Consider the following 18,422-nt stretch of genomic DNA (forward strand, 5'->3'; position numbering starts at 1 on the left):
ACTCTGCGCGGGGGCGCGCCAGGGGGGCGCCGGGCTGGGGGCCCCGGGACTCGGGGGGCGCTGGGGCGGGGCGCAGCGTCACCCCCGCCCCACGACTTCCCTTCCGCGCCCCACGCCTCCCGGGGCCGCCCCCACCCACGGGGCCTCGGGGGCCACGTGTGCACGGCGCGCAGTGGAAACGGGACGGGGCTTGCTTGGGTCACTCTGGGGGTTATACTGGGGCCACACTGGGGGCCGGACGAACCCCCGGGCGTAAGGACTGAAGGGCCGGCGTCCGGGACGAGCGAAGCCGGCCCGGGGCGTGGCTCGCTCTGCAGCCGCAGCCAATCGGGGGCCGGGGGCGTGCGCGCTGGACCAATGGCGGCGCGCGAGTGGGCGTTGCTAGGCGATAGGGTGATGGGCCGGCGCTGCGCGGACCGCAGCGGGCGAGCGCGGTCGTTGACCCGGCCGAGGGCGCCCCGCGCGGGGTTACTGCCGGTCACCGCAACGCAGCGCGGCTGGTCCTCCCTGCCTCGCCTCCCAAATTCGCAAGGCGGGCGCGGGGACCGGGGGGACGCTCCCGAGGCCGGGCAGGGGCTCCCCGCAGCCGGCCGCGGGGACTGGGCGCGGCCATCTGGCAAGCGGGCTCTGTACGGACACCTCTTGGTGTGATTTGAACAAAGGAGTCTCCCTGGGCAGAGGCACTCGCGCGCGCACGTGGCCTTTCTCACCCGCGGGCGCGCACACGCACCGGCGGAACTCTGCGTCTCCGCTCACCGGCGCGCCCTCCTTTGTAATTCCCCTGCTCTAATGTTTACCGAATTTACAAAAAACCCTTAACTTCCAGACCAAAAAGAAACAGACATTCCGTCTTGGGGTCAAGTGAGAGTCCAGGAAGACGGCCCTCCCGGCCTGGTGGCCACGCCCTGCACCGCCCTGGCTATCTTCTGGGGCCACAGACAGACCCTTGTGAGGCCAGAGGAGCCTTGGCAGTTCCCTGGGGCTGGTGCCCCGCAGCCTCATTGTCTTGAAATCAAACGCTGCTGCGCTCCTCGCCTGGCTCCTTGGCAACCCCTCTTGCCTTGCCCTCCGAAGCTCAGGGGCTGTCAGTGGAGTGTGGCACTGTCCGCGGATGTTCAGGGACAACACAGAACGGACAGGCACGTCAAACCAGACAACATGGCTTCACGTGGCCACACGCCACCCCCCCCACACACACAGTGCTCCCTAGGCCCCCAGGTAGTCCCAGGGCAGCTCCATACTCCCTGCTCTATTCTTCCCCTTGGCTTCATCATTGGGGGCTTCTGGTTCGCACACTGTGGAATAAAGGGCAGGACAGGAAAAGGGGAGAGAGGGCCCCGAGATCCCACAGCTGAATTGCTGTCCCGAACAACCTTTCTGTGGGATTTTCTTTTCCTTCCTACTTAAGACCTTTTCAGACACCTGGTAACCTGGACCAGGAGTGGCTGGACCGTGCTGCACAAACACCCTCAAATCTTGGTGTCTTTTTTTTTTAAAGACCACGTCTTATTATTTATTTTAAAATATTTATTTATTTAGGCTGCGCCGGGTCTCAGTTGTGGCCCTTGGGATCTTTGTTGTGGCGTGCGGGATTGGCATGCAGGATCTAGTCCCCCCACCAGGGATCGAACCCAGGCCCCCAGCATTGGGAGCATGGAGTCTTACCCACTAGACCACCAGGGAAGTCCCCAACTCTTGGTGTCTTAAGCTATCCTAGGCTCACTTCCTGCTGGTCAGTAGGGCTCTGCTTACTACAGCCTGCCAGGAGCCCAGGTGATGGGACGATTACAGGCTGGGTGGCTGGGATTGAGTCCCTGGTTTGTACCACAGAGGTCTGGAGACTCATGGGCTTTGAAGTGCTTCTAGGGAAAGCGACAGGGCATCTCTCCTCACTTTTTCATCTAAAGGAAGTCATATGGCAACACCTCACTTAAAGGGCCACATGCCAGACACAGCAGAGCATAGAGACCCCCGCCACCTGGCAGCAAAGCTGTTCCCAGCGTGCTCCTTCCTGGCACATCAGAAGTGACCTGCCATTGCCTCCGCAGCTCCCCAAGCACTGCGCCCAGGATGAGCAGTGCATCTGTGGTTAGGACATCAATATGCCTATGTAAATTTTGATCTTCCTTCATTCCACAGAGATCAAAGCGTGAAAACCTGATAAACAAGATGACATTCATGAAAGGTACACTTTCAAAGGGACCCGTGGGGGCTCTGCCCCCAGGTAGGCCAGGCCGGGCACCCAAGCATCGCTGGAGATCCTCGTGTGGAGGGGCTGCCCACCTCTGCACCCAGCCAGGGTGCAGACCGGCAGGCCACACGCCTCGAAGGGCTGTCCTCTGCTCCTTCTTGGCGGGGGGACAGCTGTGAGTGAGGCAATGCTCTCCTCTTCCACAGAAATGTGCCCCCTCGGGAGGGCCGCCAACTGGCCACAAGCACACTGGCTGCCTGTCTTGTTCCAGGCCCCGTGAGTCCGGACCAGGCCCCAGGAGTAGCAATGTGTAATGATGCCAAAAGCACTCATGGTCGAACCTTCGAATCACAAGAAACCTGGCCACGAGAGCCACACATGCAAAGCCCAGGAACTCTTTTACTGTCCTTCCCAAGTTAAAAGAACAATTCGGGGCTCTGCAATCGGTCCACGAGGCGCCTTAGCAGCACTGGGGAGGCTGCTCTTCAGTTCACTGTGCCCACCCATGTGCGCGCGCGCGCGCGCGCGCGCGCGCGCGCGCACACACACACACACACACACACACACACACACACACCCCCCTGATATGGAGATAAAGCCACCAAGGAGGAGGAGGGGGAAGAGACCAAGATGGATTGGAAGGGAGGAGGAGGGGGAAAAGGGGAAGGGGGAAGGGGAAGGAGGAGGAAGGAGGGGGATGAGAAGAAGGGGGAGGGGTGGGGAGAGAGGGATGGGGAGGGGGGAGGGAGGAAGGGATGAGAAGAAGGGGGAGGGGCGGGGGAGGGAGGAGGAGGGGTGGGGAGGGGCGGTTCGAGGAGGTCAGTCCTTGGAGTTGTAGTTACGAATCTTGGGGGGCCGCTGGCAGCCTTTAGGTTTTGCAGGATGAGCCCTGGGGTGTCTGGCAGGCTTGCCCCTTGCTTGGGCTTCCATCTTCATCCCTTCGACAGCAAAGGCCGCCCAAGGCGCCAGGGAGCTCCCCTCGGGGTGTTGGAGGCTGTAGGCTGCTGGAGGTGCTGGGTGCTCTAGCAGTGAAGAGAAAAGAGAAAGGAGGGTGCGTCATCATGGGGCAGGAAGGGGCAGGATGCGGTGTGTACAGAGAGCTGGGTTCACTGAGTGCGAGTGGCCGAGCTGCTCGCCAGCAGGAACCAGAGACCCCATGCCTGCCCTGGTTCCTTGCAGGAGCCCATGCCGGGGCAACAGCTGTTCCTGGGGTTTCTGGCCCTGGTGTCCCCGCAAAGAAGGTCTGTGTGGGCACGTGCTCTCCAGATGCTCTGCAGGGCCTGGGCCTGCTCCTCCACTGGGCACTCAGGACATTTGGCCCTGAAAACGACATCCCCTGTCGTGCATATTTCGCAATAGGTCCCACGGAGGTACCAGGGTTAATGGTTGACTCACGACACTTCCCAGGCATTTCCCAGGCTGTCAACCACCCCCTGCCCTCTGGCCATGCTTGCCGGGCATCTCCAACCGCGCAGCAGCCCCAACACGCGTGGCCAGGCACAGACCAAGGACCGGGAGCTGCACCACGTGTCACAGGTATGGGCCAATGCTCCAGGGCAGCACTTCCAAAATATTGACAACGACTGTCTTTGCACTAGGGCACCATAGGTGATTTTTTAAAAAGTTCTTTGAGCTCTTCTCTATTTTCCTAGTTTTTAGAACTAAGAATGTATTTCTTTCTTTTTTTTTTTTTTTGCGGTACGCGGGCCTCTCACTGTTGTGGCCTCTCCCATTGAGGACCACAGGCTCCGGATGCGCAGGCTTAGTGGCCATGGCTCACGGGCCCAGCCGCTCCGTGGCATGTGGGATCTTCCCAGACTGGGGCACGAACCCATGTCCCCTGCATCGGCAGGCGGACTCTCAACCACTGCGCCACCAGGGAAGCCCTGTATTTCTTTTTTAGAAGTACCAAGAAGACATACAAGAATGTACTGTACAACATGGGGAATAGAGACAATATTTTGTAATAACTGTAAATGGAGTGTAACCCTTTAAAAACTGTATAAAAAATAAAAATAAATAAAAAGCAATTGTGAGATGCAAGCTCAGGGGCGGCTCTCCTTCCTGGGCTGGCCCAGCAGGCAGGACCGGGGTCTGGAGCTCCAGGAGGGTCTGCACAAAAAGACAATGCTGGGACTTCCCTGGCAGTCCAGCGGTTAAGACTCCATGCTTCCACTGCAGGGGGCACAGGTGCTATCCCTGTTGGGAACTAAGATCCCACATACCACATGGTGAGGCCAAAAAATAAGTAAAATAAAAGACAATGCTGCCCCAGGGTGTAAAGACAGGTGGGGCCTGGCCAACTGGCACTGGCATCTCACACGTGTGACACACACTGCAGTGACGCACACCGTCTACCCAGTGTCACCGAGCCCACCCCCCTGGGTCTGGTGGTGGGACGCTGTGGGGAGAGGTCTGGAAGGCCTGCCCAGCGCATGGCCGCGTGCTGTACAGGTGGACGACAGGAACCAACCTGGGCAAGACTTGAGGCCGAGGACAGGCCAGCTGCACAGCCTCTGGAGGAAAAGAACAGTGCTGGTGTGGAGCTGGGAGATGGGAAAGGCCTGGGCTTTGAAAGCACACACACAGGGCTGCGTGCTGGGCTTCTTCCAGTGACTCCAGCACCATGAGCTCGGGGTCTGCCAGGGGCACCCAGGCCCTGGCCCCCTCTCTCATCTTGTGCTCTTTCTGCTCCTCTGGCCTCTGGAGATATCTGGAACCATTCCTCCTTTCCCGGAGCCTCCAGGGGTCACACCCAGTGGCCTCCCCAGAGCCCTCAGCCCCAAAGCTGGGCCAGGTTCTGCTCTCCTCCTGCCCAGTGCCTCCATGCGCCGGGTCCTGGAGTGGGGTGAGGAAGTGCGTCCCTGGACGTCCCCAGGCTCCCTTCTGCTTCCACTGGCCATGGCTGCCTCTCCTTCTCTGGGAAAGCGCCCGTGTCTGTGGTTCTTAAACCCCAGACGAACTCCTCCTCTCTACACAGAGACACTCCCACCCCAGATGCCTTTACAAGTACTTATACAGGGATCTCTGGTCAGCTCCATGCTGCTCACTTGGTTTCCTTCTGGAATGCAGCGGCCACTGGGGAGGGGCAGGGTCAGGACCCTGACCGCTGTGATGCTGGGGGTCCTTCCCTATAACTCGAGGGAGCAGCCCTTCAGGGGTTCTGTGGGCATGACCTGAGTCTATCCCAGAGTCTCCACCTGGAGGCTCCTGGAGAAAGTGAGGTGGAGGGAGAAGGGCCAGCCCAGGCCCCAAGACCTTTGCTTGGGAGGCCAAGCTCCCTGTGCCCAGCTGTCAGGAGCTGTCTGCCAGTTCAGCCGGATGCCAGGCAGGTGGTTCCACTGTGTGCTGGGAGCACAGGCCAGGCAGACCCACCTGTCTGCCTGCGGGCAGGGCCTCTGAGCCGAGGCTGGGAGGATGGCACAGGCGGCCTTGCAGGCTCTGGTTTTTGTCCCTCTCCTTGCAGTGTCACCCTGAGGGGGTGACTGGCTCCTCCAGGACAGGCTCCCGGGGCAGGGCAGTCCTGGCTCAGGCACGAAGCTGGACACCTCAGGCCTGCTCTCCTCAGGACACTCCCTGTGCCCGAGCCGTGGTCTCCGCTTGGTTACTCTGCGCCCTCACTCGGACCAGGAGCTGGTGTGTGGAAGCGAGGCTCCCACCGTGCTCTCTGCCTGCTCTCCCTTGCCTGACCTGCTCTGCTGTCTTTCTGCACTGGTTCTGATCAGGCTTCAGGGAAATCTGGGGGCACAGCACTTGCCTCTCATGGGCTGCTGGTCCAGCTCCAGCTCTCAGGAAGGTTCAGTGAGATGCCGAAGACCTCCCAGTATGAACCCGGGAGCAGGACGGGGGGCCCTGCAGGGGCTGACAGTGCCAAGGGGGGTGTGGGCCTGCACTTATGGTGGGTGGCCTTCCCCACAACCTTCCTGGCGCCTGTAATGACCTTGAGCCTAGAAGTTCTTGTGGACCAGCGCCCCGGGGGAAGTGGGCTAGTCTCCTGTCTCAGGGCCTCCTAGGGCTGGCTCTTTGAGCACAGCTCTCTGGAGGCTCGGAGCTGCTGGTCAGCTCCCTTCTGAGTTCGCTTCTAGGCTGCCTGCTTTCAGGGCGACCCTGAGCACGCCTGCCAGGCCTGGAAGGGCAGTTGGAAGGGCTGGGGACTCAGCTGCACTCCTGAGAAAGGGGGTATGGCGCCATGTCTGCCGCGGCTCTCCAGAGCCTTCACTGGAGCTGGGTGGCTGCTCTCGACGCAGGTGCCAGTTGTGGCCTTGGCCACAGGGGACGAGGCCTCCTCAGGCTCACTTCAGCCTCAGCTGCCCGAGCCAGTCCTTCCCTCTCCTCTCTGGGTGACCACCTCTGCGTGCCGGCGGCCCCTCGTTTCTGTCGAGACCTCTCTCTTGCTTCCCTGGGAGCCCCTTAAGCCCCAAAGTTCAACATTTCTCAAATTGGGGGAGTCACACCCCCAGGTCTCCTCACCCTCACCCTGGGCCTCCTTGTGGATCAGTGGTTAAAAGTTAGATTCTGTTACACTCCCCACCCCCAAATCCTTCCAAGGCTTCCCACCACTGTTGGGATAGCGCCCCAAGCCTTCCGTGTATGATGGGTGTGGATGGTGCCCTGCTGGGAGCTGCTGCTGGCCCCTGGTGCAGAGGCTCTGGGAGGACACTGCCAGGCCTGACTCTACTCAGCAGGGTGGAGGAAGGGCAGGCAGGAAACACCAGCTCCTTCAGGGTCCTGTAGCCACCCCCAGCCTTGGGCTGGGGACGCTGCCCCGACCAACCTGGTTAACAGAGTAGCATCACCACTCCTCCCCCTCCCTTCCTGAAGTTAAGGCCTGACACTAACCCCTAACTGCTCCTGCTTACCATCATTTTGGGGGTACCTCCTCCCTGGTTCTGGGCTCATCCAGGACTGTCTGCTAGCGTCCCTCAGTGTGGCCCAGTGTGGTTTCCATCTTGGGCTTTGGGAAGGGCTGCCGGGCCGCAGGGTGCCAGGACTTGGGCAGGGGACTTAGCAGAAATACTCTGTGGCAGAGGACGTGAGGAGAGCTGGCACCGCCTCCATGGTGACTCTACCCCTTTTCGGGGCCTGTCTGAGCCCCAGCTCCCCAGAGGAGAGGGGCTGGCAGAGGCCAGGTCAGGTGGGCAGGCGCCAGGCACATGAGTGCAGGCGTGGGCAAGGAGGAAATGGCACCAGGACAGAGGTCAGGGCAGTGGGGGCTGGGGTCAGGTGGCAGAAAGCAGAGGCTGGGCCACCAAGCCTGGCTGGGTCCCTCCTTTGGAGGGAAGAGGGCTGGCGGGGCTGCCTGGCGGGGTGGGGGGGAGCCGAGTGCCCAGGCTGCACCCAGAGAGCCTGTGTCCTCTGTAAGGCATGTGTGGGGACAGCAGGGAGGGCACATGGGGCGGGGTAGATTCTGATCTGCCTTCTTTCCAGAGATCAAAGCCTGAAAACCTGATAAACAAGATGACATTCATGAAAGGTACACTTTCAAAGGGACCTGTGGGGGCTCTGCCCCCAGGTAGGCCAGGCCAGGCACCCAAGCACCACTGGAGATCCTCATGTGGAGGGGCTGCCCACCTCTGCACCCAGCCAGGGTGCAGACCGGCAGGCCACACGCCTCGAAGGGCTGCCCTCTGCTCCTTCTTGGAGAGGGGACAGCTGTGAGTGAGGCAACACTCTCCTCTTCCACAGAAACTTGCCCCCTCGGGAGGGCCACCAATTAGCCACAAGCACACTGGCTGCCTGCCTTGTTCCAGGCCCCGTGAGTCCGGACCAGGCCCCAGGCGATGAGCCTGAGGACCCTGTGGGCTGCTTTGGGTCCCCACCCCCGCAAACACCACACCCCACCCCCTTCAGGAGGAGAGGCCAGTGACAGTCGTGCCCTGCAGGGCAGGCAGCCAGCGGGAGTGAGCTCTGCGCAGACCTACTGTGTGTCCGGTAGCTCCCCACAGCTTCTCTGCTGCTCCCTGTCTGATTTCAGCCCAAGTGGGAGGCCTGAGGCTGGCAAGGAGGCCAGGAGGCCTCTCCAGGGGCCTGGGCTGCCGGAACGACTGACCGTGTGAGCAGAAGTGTGGCATTTGCCGAGTGCCGCCACGGTGCCAGGCCTGGCTCCAGGCGAAGCTTCCTGGGCACACACTGGCCTCACACCCGGCCCCTACACGGGGACTGCGGGATCCCCGTCCTGACACAGAGGTGGTGCAGCTGGGCCGAGAGCAAAAGTCCAGGACCGTCAACCTGCAGCCGCTGGGCTGGAAGCAAGAATGCAGCTCTTGCCCCTCTGTCAGGCCTCCCTTGGGCACTGCCAGGAGGAGGGTGCCCGTGCAGCTCTGAACGCCTGACCCACGTCCCACCCCATGAATTGGGAGCCCCTTCTGTAGATGGCTGGGCTTTTCTGCCCATCTGCAGAGTTCCCTCAGTCCCCATGTGGACCAGGGAGGCTCAGCCCTGGTTGTAGAGTGAACCCCGAAACCCACATGTTTGTAGCAGGGTCTGTGGAGAGCTAAACAACAGAATTTTACGCTACGAGATTTCCTGCTCACTTGTGTGTGACATCTGTAGTTCAGGATTGTAACTGGCTCTCTATTTTACATTAAAATATAAACGGAGTAGCATGTGTAATGATGCCAAAATCACTCAGGGCTGAACCTTCGAATCACAAGAAACCTGGCCACGAGAGCCACACGTGCAAAGCCCAGGAAATCTTTTACTGTCTTTCCCAAGTTAAAAAACAAATCGCTCATTTCCCAGGATTAGTTACATTGTTATTATGCTTACTTGAGGACTGAACAGCATTCTTACAGGATGTTGATGGAGGACAGAATCTGTCAGACACAAACTTTAAATCCCTACAGGGATGCAGGCACGAGGGGTTCTCAGACAAGTGGGATACAAATTCTGGTTCAATATAAGGATCCACATTGAGAATACTCTTGGGAGGAGTGCTTACGGAAGGAGAAAAACAAATCCCGAAGAAGCTGCCAGAGACGTTAGAAATAGAGAAATCAAACCCATGCAGACCCACAACGACCCAAAATGAGAATTCCAGACACTGTGGCTGTGATGGGGTGGGGCAGCCGGTCATGGGGAGGAGGGGAGTGTGTAAAGAACGTGCCTATGGCGGGGGAGCAGGAAAGTGGTAACAAGTGTGAGAAATCAGTAGGGCTGCGTGAACATGGGTGTGAGTGAGTGAAATTATCCTAGGGTAAAAGTAGAATCTGTAACTTACAGTGCAGCAGCAGAAAACTTGATTTCTCCAATGAAAGGCAGGAATGTAGAAAAAAGAAACAAAGTAAATAAATGGGAAGTAAATAATAAGTAGAATTAAGCCCAATGATAAGAACTAAATAAACATAAATGAGTTAAGCACAGCAACGAAGAAAAAAATTCTCAAATTGGATTAAAAAAAACAAACAGGACTTCCCTGGTGGCACAGTGCTTAAGAATCCTCCTGCCAATGCAGGGGACACAGGCTTGATCCCTGCTCCAGGAAGATCCCACATGCCGCGGAGCAGCCAAACCCGTGCGCCACAACTACTGAGCCTGCCTTCTAAAGCCTGCGAGCCATAACTACTGAGCCCACGTGCCACAACTACTGAAGCCTGTGCGCCTAGAGACCGTGCTCCGCAACAAGAGAAGCCACCGCAATGAGAAGCCCGCACACCACAAGGAAGAGTAGCCCCTGCTCACCGCAACTAGAGAAAGCCCTCGTGCAGCAACGAAGACCCAACGCAGCCAAAAATAAATAAATTTATATTAAAAAAAAACCCAACAAGATCCAACAAGATGTTGTATAAAAGACCCATTTAAAACAAAAGACAGGGAATTCCCTGGCAGTCCAGTGTCCAGTGGTTAGGACTCTGTGCTTCCACTGCTGGGGGCCTGGGTTTGATTGATCCCTGGTTGAGGAACTAAGATGTCCCAAGCCGTGTGGTGAGGCCAAAAGAAAACAAACATAAAAATTGAAAACAAAACAAAACAAAAAATAGAATTAGGCACAAAGTGTCATAAGGGGCAAAGAAGAACTCTGTGTTCTGGTGAAGGGACAACTTCAAAACATATCAAATGACATCTGACAGAGCTGCAGAGCAAAATAGATAATCCAAAACGGTAGGTGAAGGTTTTAATCACCCCTGTTGATCACAAACCCACACAGAGATGGCAAAGACTTAGTCAATGGAATTAATTACCATGAGTTATTAGACACAGAGACGTCTAAACTAATAGGTAGATAACACACTTTTTTTTTTTTTTTTAGCCAAACACAGTCCACACACAGAATCAGACCACATATCAGGTCACAGAACAAGTCTCAATTCATTCCAAATAAAATACAATAAAATTAGAAATCAACATCTAAATTCCCCCAAATTTCTTCTGCCTTGAAACTGACTAATGTATTACTGAATGATCCTTGAGTTATACAGGAAATCAAATAGTGAATTAAAAAAATATTTAGAATTGAATCTCAGAATTTGTAGGACAGAGCTGAAACAGCTTTAAATACACTTATCCGGAAATACTAACAGTTAAAACTACCAGGAGATGAGCTAGCCTCCAATGGGAGAAGTGGGAGAGTAAGGAACAGAACAAACTTGGGAACAGGAAAAAGCATGTCATAGCGTTAAAGGCAAGTTTCAGTGACATAGAATCTCCAAGAAAACAAACAGCACAGAGTATCAACAGAACCCAAACTGCTATCTGCAGAGATTAATAAGATTAACCTCTGCCAAGACTGATCCAAAAAAGGGAGAGAAAATGAACATGGCAGGGGAATAACTGGGTAAAAATGAATGTTATAAAGACCTATTCACGAGTAAGTTAATAAAATCTAGATGAAATGGAAAGTTACAAAACCATTTGAAATGTCCAACAATTATTAAGGAAATTGAAATGATGATCAAAAACTTCCCTCCCCAAAGACTGGTGGTTCAGATGGCTTTACAGGAGGTTCTACTGAATTTTCAAAGAAACCAAAATTTCAAGGAATAGTCAATTTCTATCTTATTCCAATTATTCAGAAAAGTAGAAAAAGAGCGAAAGCTACCCAGCTCATTTTATAAGTAATCTACATTCCCAAACCAGATAAGGACCACCCAAGAAAAAATTACAGGCCCGTTTAACTCATAAATGTAGCTATAAAAACTGTATATAAACATTAGCAAATCAAATCAAATAAGTATTAAAAATATATCATTATCAAGTATAGTTTATCCCAGTAATGCAAAGCTGTTTCAATATCAGAAAATCTAACACCATATTTCACCACAATAAGCAAAAAAAAATATGATTATCATAATCAATGCAGAAAAACAGCTGATGAGGTTTAACACTTACTTATGATGAAAACTCTTAGTAAATCAAGAATGTAGGGGCTTCCCTGGTGGCTCAGTGGTTAAAAATCTGCCTGCCAATGCAAGGGACATGGGTTCTAAGCCCTGGTCCGGGAAGATCCCACATACGGCGGAGCAACTAATCCCGTGCACCGCAACTACTGAGCCTGCACTCTAGAGCCCGTGAGCCACAACTACTGAGCCTGCGCGCCACAACTACTGAGCCTGCGCTCTAGAGCCTGCAAGCCACAGCTACTGAAGCCCACATGCATAGAGCCCATGCTCCACAACAAGAGAAGCCACCACAATGAGAAGCCCTCACACTGAAAGGAAGAGCAGCCCCCGCTCGCCGCAACTAGAGAAAGTCCACGTGCAGCAACAAAGACCCAACTCAGCCAAAAATAAATAAATAAATAAATTTATTAAAAAAAAAAAGAATGTAAGGGAAGGGATTTCCTTGGTGGCGTAGTGGTTAGGACTCTGCACTCCCAATGCAGGGGGCCAATCCCTGGTCCAGGAACTAGACTCCACATGCATGCCGCAACTAAGAGTTCACATGCCACAACTAAGGAGCCGGTGAGCTGCAACTAAGGAGCCTGCCTGTCTGCTGCAACTAAGACCCAATGCAACCAAAAAAAAAAAAAAAAAAGGAAAAAATTTTAACTTGATAGATGTTATATTTTAAAAACACACAGCAATCACTTTATTTAGTGGAAAACTAGCCTCAATCTCCTCAACTCAGAGAATGCAACAAGGTGTCCATGATGACACTCCTGTTAATATGATTCCAGGGCCCCAACCAGCTCTGTAAGGAAAGCAAACTCAATAGGACTATAAGTACTGAAGGGAAGAAACACCCACTATTTGAAGACAGCAAGATCATCCACTTAGGGAAAAAAGCACCAAAGACAAACTATTAGTGTTAATGTGGAAGTTCAGCAAGGCGGGTAGACAGATCAGCCTGCTTACTACAGAGCACTTCTCTACAGAACTGTAACCATCTAGCAAATAGGATAAAGTACTGGAAATAGCAAGAAGACTCGAAACCAGCCTGCCACCTGTTTTGTAAATGAAGTCTCACTGGGATGCAGCCGGATGCCTTGTCATCATTGTCTGTGGCCAGAGGGTGGCCACTATTTCCACTGCTGCTTCTGCCTGCAGCACCTGGGGGCCTTCCCTCAGCGAAGGAGGATCTAGGCCACCCTTTCTTTACAAAGTGAGTGTGAAATCTGCAGTGTTCTCCAGAGAGCAAATGACCGCGTATGAATCAAGAAACCAGAAGTGGGTTTGTTCTATACGCTGATTCTAATGCTTTTTAAAGTTGAGGTACTATTTCTTTAAACAAAATCTTGAGTGCAGGCCTGCAGGGAAGGGCAGCTCTGGCTGGGATGAGGGTAGGAAGCCAGAGGCTCCTTCATCCCTCCCACCCCCCAGGGCTCTTGAGGCCCTTCCGAGAGGCCCTGGGGCCCGCTAAGAGGGCACTGTTGACAGTAATGACCTCCCCTAGGAGTCCTGAGTGCCATAGTGGAGGATAATTAAGAGAACCTGAGTAAATTGATAGGAATTACAAGAATTCTGCAAGGACCTGCAGCGGCCATCAAATGTGAGGCAAGTTGACACTGGTGTCTTTCTCACTTTGGCCCTTCTTGGGTTTGCCTGTGACAGACGCAGGTCTCCTAGACTAGAAACTGAGACTGGAAGGGACCATGGGGCAGGAGACAGAACGTAGAGAGGAGAACATAGAGAGCAGAAGCTCCCAGCTGCTGTCTGGGTGATGCTAAACACAGGAGATCCTTTGCTGTTTTTTTAAAAAAAATAACTTCTATTGAGCTATAATTTACAAACAATAAAATGTACCCATTTTAAGTGTGCATTTCAATGGGTTGTAGAAAATGTATATATCCATGTATGTGGAACATTTCCATCACTCCAAACATCCCTACCCCCGGCCCTAAGCAACCACCAATCTGCTTTCTGTCATTACTGACTATATGGCTCATTTCTAGAATTTCACATAAAAAGCGTACACTAGGTACTGTTTTTTTTTTTTTCGGTACTCCGGCCTCTCACTGTTGTGGCCCCTCCGCTGCGGAGCACAGGCTCCGGACACGCAGGCTTAGCAGCCATGGCTCACGGGGCCAGCCGCTCCGCGGCACGTGGGATCCTCCCGGACCAGGACACGAACCCGTGTCCCCTGCATCGTCAGGCGGACTCTCAACCACTGCGCCACCAGGGAAGCCCCACTAGGTGCTGTTTGATGTCTGGTTCTTCCAGAGATCAAAGAAATGTTTCTGAGTTCCTGTTGTCATATGTATCGGTAGTTCTTTTGCTTGTGGAGTAGTGGTCCACCATACGGCTACATAGTAATTTGCTTTTCCATTTATGTGTTGATGGACATCTGTGTTGTTCCCAGTCTGACATTCACGTTAAGGCCTTCCGGTGCGTGCATGTTTCTCTCTCTCTCCCACGGTTACCATGGAATTGAATGGCTGGGTTGTGTAGTAAAAAAGTTTTAAGAAACTGCCAAGCTATTTTCCAAAGCAGCTGACCATCCTGTGTTCCCTCAGGCAGTGTGAGTTCCAGCCCCTCCACATCCTCGCTACCACTGATATTGTCATGTTTTTGTATGTTTTCGGTTACCTGAGTGAAGGAACGTGTAGCGGCACCTCGCTGTGGTTTAAATTTGCATTTCCCTGATGACTAACAATGAGTAGCTTTCATGGGCTTGCTGGCCGTTTGTATCTCTTCTATTGTAAAGTGTCTTTTCTAGTATTCTGGCTATTTTAAAAATTGGGCTATTCATTTACTACTGAGTTGTAAAGTTCTTTGAATGTTCTGGACACGAGTCCTTGATATGTGTTCAAATATTTTTTCCCAGCCTGTGGCTTATCTTTTCATCTTCTTGACAGTGTCATTGGAGATGTAGAACTTTAACATTTTGATGAAGTCCAATCTAGCAAATTTTTTTCATTTATGGTTGGAACTTTTTTTTAATCCTAAGAAATTTTTGCCTATCCCAAAGTCACAAAGATTTCCTCCTATGCTTTCTTCTAGAAGTTTTATAGTTTTAACTTTAAATTTAGGCTTATGATAGATTTTGATTTAATTTTTGTATTTGGTAAAAGAGTTGAGATTTGTTTTTTCCCCACATGGATATCTAGTTGTTCCAGCACGATTAATTGCATAAACAATCCATTCCTCTTAAGTTACATTAATTGAAAAATCAATCACCGTGTGTGTGTGTGTGTGTGTGTGTGTGTGTGTGTGTGTGTGTGTGTGTCTATTTTTTGTCCTTATGCCAACAACATACTGTCATGTTTACTAGAGCTTTACAGTAAGTCTTACAATCAGGTAGTTTAAGTGACTTCAACTGTTCTTTTTCAGGATTGCTTTGGATGTTCTGTATCTTTTGCATTTCCATGTAAATTTTAAATTTCAATTTTAAAAGCCTGCTGGGATTTTAATTCAGATTGTGTTAAATCTATAGATACATTTTGCAAGGAATGACATCTTAACATTGAGTCTTCTGATCCATGAATATGCTATATCTCCATTATTTGGGTCTTAATTTTCTCTGCAATGATTTTTTTTTCAGTGTACAGGTGTTTGGTTTAGTATGTCCCTAAGTATTTCATGGTTTTGGATGCTATTGTTAATGGTATTTTTATTGCAATTTCCAGTTTTTCATTGCTAGATATATAATGGATTTGGTATATTGATCTCATATCCTGGGCCTTTGCTAAAGTCACTCTTTAGGTCTAGTAGGTTTTTTTTTGGTAGGTTATTTACAATTGTTATGTACTAGATAATGCAGTGTGTGGATGAAACAGTTTTACTTCTTCTTTTGCATTCTGTATGTCCAGCCTCCCTGCTTTTTTACATGACTAGGACTACTAGCACACTGTGGAATGCAAGTGTGAAAGTGGGATCAGCCTTTCACCACCAAGTGAAATACTAGCTGCAGGTTTTTCATAGATTCCCTTTATCAGGGTGAACAAGTTCCCTTCTATTCCTAATTTGCTGAGGGTTTAAAAAATCATGAGTGGATGTTCAATTTTGTTAAATACTTTTTCTGTATTTATTGAGACATATATGGTTTTCCTTTTTTAATCTGTTAATATAGCATATTGATGTTTTAATGTTATACCAACCTGTCATTGCTGAGATAACACCCACTGGGTCAGGATGTGCTATGCTTTTCACATATCATTGGATTTGATACTCTAGTAAGGATTTTTTGGTCTATATTCATTAAGGATATTGGCCCAGAGTTTTCTCTTCCTGTAATGTCTTTGTCTGGTCTTGGTGTCAGGGTAGTGCTGGTGTCATAAAATGAATTGAATATCTTCTTTCATCCTTTGTTTTTTGAAAATGAGTTTGGGTGGAATTAATATTATTTCTTTCTTAAATGTTTTATAGACTTCACCAGTGAAGCCACCTGGCCTGGAGTTTTCTTTGTGGGAAGGTTTTAAGTTAAACATTCAAGTGCTTAAATAAATACGGGCATATTCACGTTTCTATTTCTTCTTGAATCAGTTTTTGGTAACTTGGGTCTTTCAGAGAACTTGCCAATTTTATCTAACTTAATTTGTGAAACTATTGGCATGTAGTCGTTCTTATTATTCTATTATTATCTTCTTTTTTTCTTTTGGCCATGCCACACGGCATGTGGGATCTTAGTTCCCCAACCAGGGATTGAACCCATGCCCCCCTGCAGTGGAAGTGCGGAGTCCTAACCACTTGACCACCAGGTAAGTCCCTTATTTTTCTAGCTTCTTAAGGTGAAGGTGTAGAGATCACTGATTTCAGACCAATGTGCTTTTCTAATGTAAGAATTTAAAGGTATAAATTTCTAAGCACTCCTTTGTGATTTCTTTGTTGATCAATGGATTATTTAGAAGTGTTCTATGTTCAAAATTTTTGGAACTTTTTCTAGATATCTTTCTGTTATTGATTTCCAGTGGAATTCCTCTGTGGTCAGGAAACATATTCTGTATGATTCTAATCCTCTTAAATTTACTGAGACCGGTTTTTATGGCCCAATATATGGTCTAGTTTGTTGACTGTTCCATGTGTACCTGAAAAGATTGTATATTCTGCTGTTATTGTCCAGAGTGGTCTAAACATGTCAGTTAGGTCATGGTGGTTAATAGTGAGGTACAAGTCTTTTCTATCCCCAATGATTTTCTGTCTACTTGCCCTATCAATTACTGATAGAGAAGCACTGAACTCTCCACTTGTAATTATGGATGTGTCTGTATCTCTTTTCATTCCTGTGAGTTTTCACTTCATGTGTTTTAAAGCTCTCTTATGAGGAGCATACACACTTAGGATTGTTATATCTTCCTGATTAATTGACTTCTTTTTTTTTTAATGTTTAATGTTATGTATCAACTTAGCTGGGCCACAGTGTCCAGATCTGTGGTCAAACGTTAATCTGGATGTTTCTGTGAAGATTTTTTTTTTTAATTTTATTTATTTATTTTTGGCCGTGTTGGGTCTTCGTTGCTGCACGTGGGCTTTCTCTAGTTGTGGTGAGCGGGGGCTACTCTTTGTTGCGGTGTGCAGGCTTCTCATTGCAGTGGCTTCTCTCATTGTGGAGCACGGGCTCTAGGCGCGCAGGCTTCAGTAGTTGCGGCATGTGGGCTCAGTAGTTGTGGCTCACAGGCTCTAGAGCACAGGCTCAGTAGTTGTAGCACACGAGCTTAGTTGCTCCGCGGCATGTGGGATCTTCCCGGACCAGGGATCGAACCTGTGTCCCCTGCATTGGCAGGCGGATTCTCAACCACTGTGCCACTGGGGAAGCCCCAAGATTTTTTTTTTTAATTTAATTTATTTATTTTGGTTGCTCTGGGTCTTAGTTGCAGCAGGCGGGCTCCTTAGCCGTGACTCATGGGCTCCTTAGTTGCAGCTTGTGGGCTCCTTAGTTGCAGCTCGTGGGCTCCTTACTTGTGGCATGCGAACTCCTGGTTGCGGTATGCATGTGGGATCTAGTTCCCTGACTGGGGATAGAACCTGCGTCCCCTGCATTGGAAGGCAGATTCTTAACCACTGCACCACCAGGGAAGTCCCTTCCTGCCTACTTTTGAATTTATGTTTTTTATCCCATTTTATCAATATCTCCACTACTGCTCTATTAGCTATACTTCTTTGTGGGTTTCGTTTGTTTGTTTTTGAATGGTTGCACTATGGTTTATGCATTTTTAACTTATTACATTCTACGCTGAAGTAATATTATACAACTTCACGTATGAGAGCCCTACAGGAGTGTACTTCCTTTTCCCTTTCCCACCATTTATGCCATTTTGTCATACATTTTACTTGTACATGTATCACAAACCCCATCGTACACTGCTATCATGTGTGCTTTAAACAGCCAGTGATCTTTCAAAGAAAAACACAAGGCTATCTCTGTCGTTTACCCACAAACCCACCCTGCTGTCTCTATATTTCTGATGACCCCAGTTTTCATGTGCTGTCATTTCCTTTGCCTGAAGAACATCCTTTACTAGTTCTTGTAGCATAGGTCGGTTGGTGATTAATTCTATCTGATTTGTTTGTCTGTGAACGTTTTTATTTTGCCTGCATTTTTGAAGGATACTTCTGCTAGGTATAGAATTCTATTTCGGCAGCTCCTTTTTCTTTTGGCTTAGAGACAATGATCCCTTGTCTTCTGGCACGTACAGTTTCTGAAGAGAAGCCTGTCATAATTTTTATCTTCATTCATCTCCATATAATGTGTCTTTTATTTTTCTTTGACTGCTTTTAAGATTTTACTTTATCACTGATTTTCAGAAACTTGATTATGATATTCCCTGGGTTGCATTTGTGCCCATGTGTCTATCCTGATGCTTGGGGTAGACAAATTTCTCAGATCTGTGAGTTAAGAGTTTTCGTCAAATTTAGAA

The 18,422-nt window shown here is 50.4% G+C and overlaps 1 protein-coding gene across 14 annotated transcripts in view; it reads right to left on the reverse strand.

Moving 5' to 3' along the window:
* Nucleotides 1-740: 740 nt before the first annotated feature.
* CCDC57 (coiled-coil domain containing 57) overlaps nucleotides 741-18,422 on the reverse strand; it is a 107,989-nt gene continuing 90,307 nt past the window's right edge. For all 14 annotated transcript variants that reach the window (XM_033438804.2, XM_049702382.1, XM_049702383.1 and 11 more), the window contains one exon: nucleotides 741-3,213. In XM_033438804.2, the coding sequence (XP_033294695.2) occupies nucleotides 3,011-3,213 (203 nt within the window). In that variant the 3' untranslated portion in view covers nucleotides 741-3,010. The remainder of the gene's footprint in view (nucleotides 3,214-18,422) is intronic.

The sequence above is a fragment of the Orcinus orca genome, chromosome 19 (assembly GCF_937001465.1).
Source record: "Orcinus orca chromosome 19, mOrcOrc1.1, whole genome shotgun sequence".
NCBI classification, from domain to species: Eukaryota; Metazoa; Chordata; class Mammalia; order Artiodactyla; family Delphinidae; genus Orcinus; species Orcinus orca.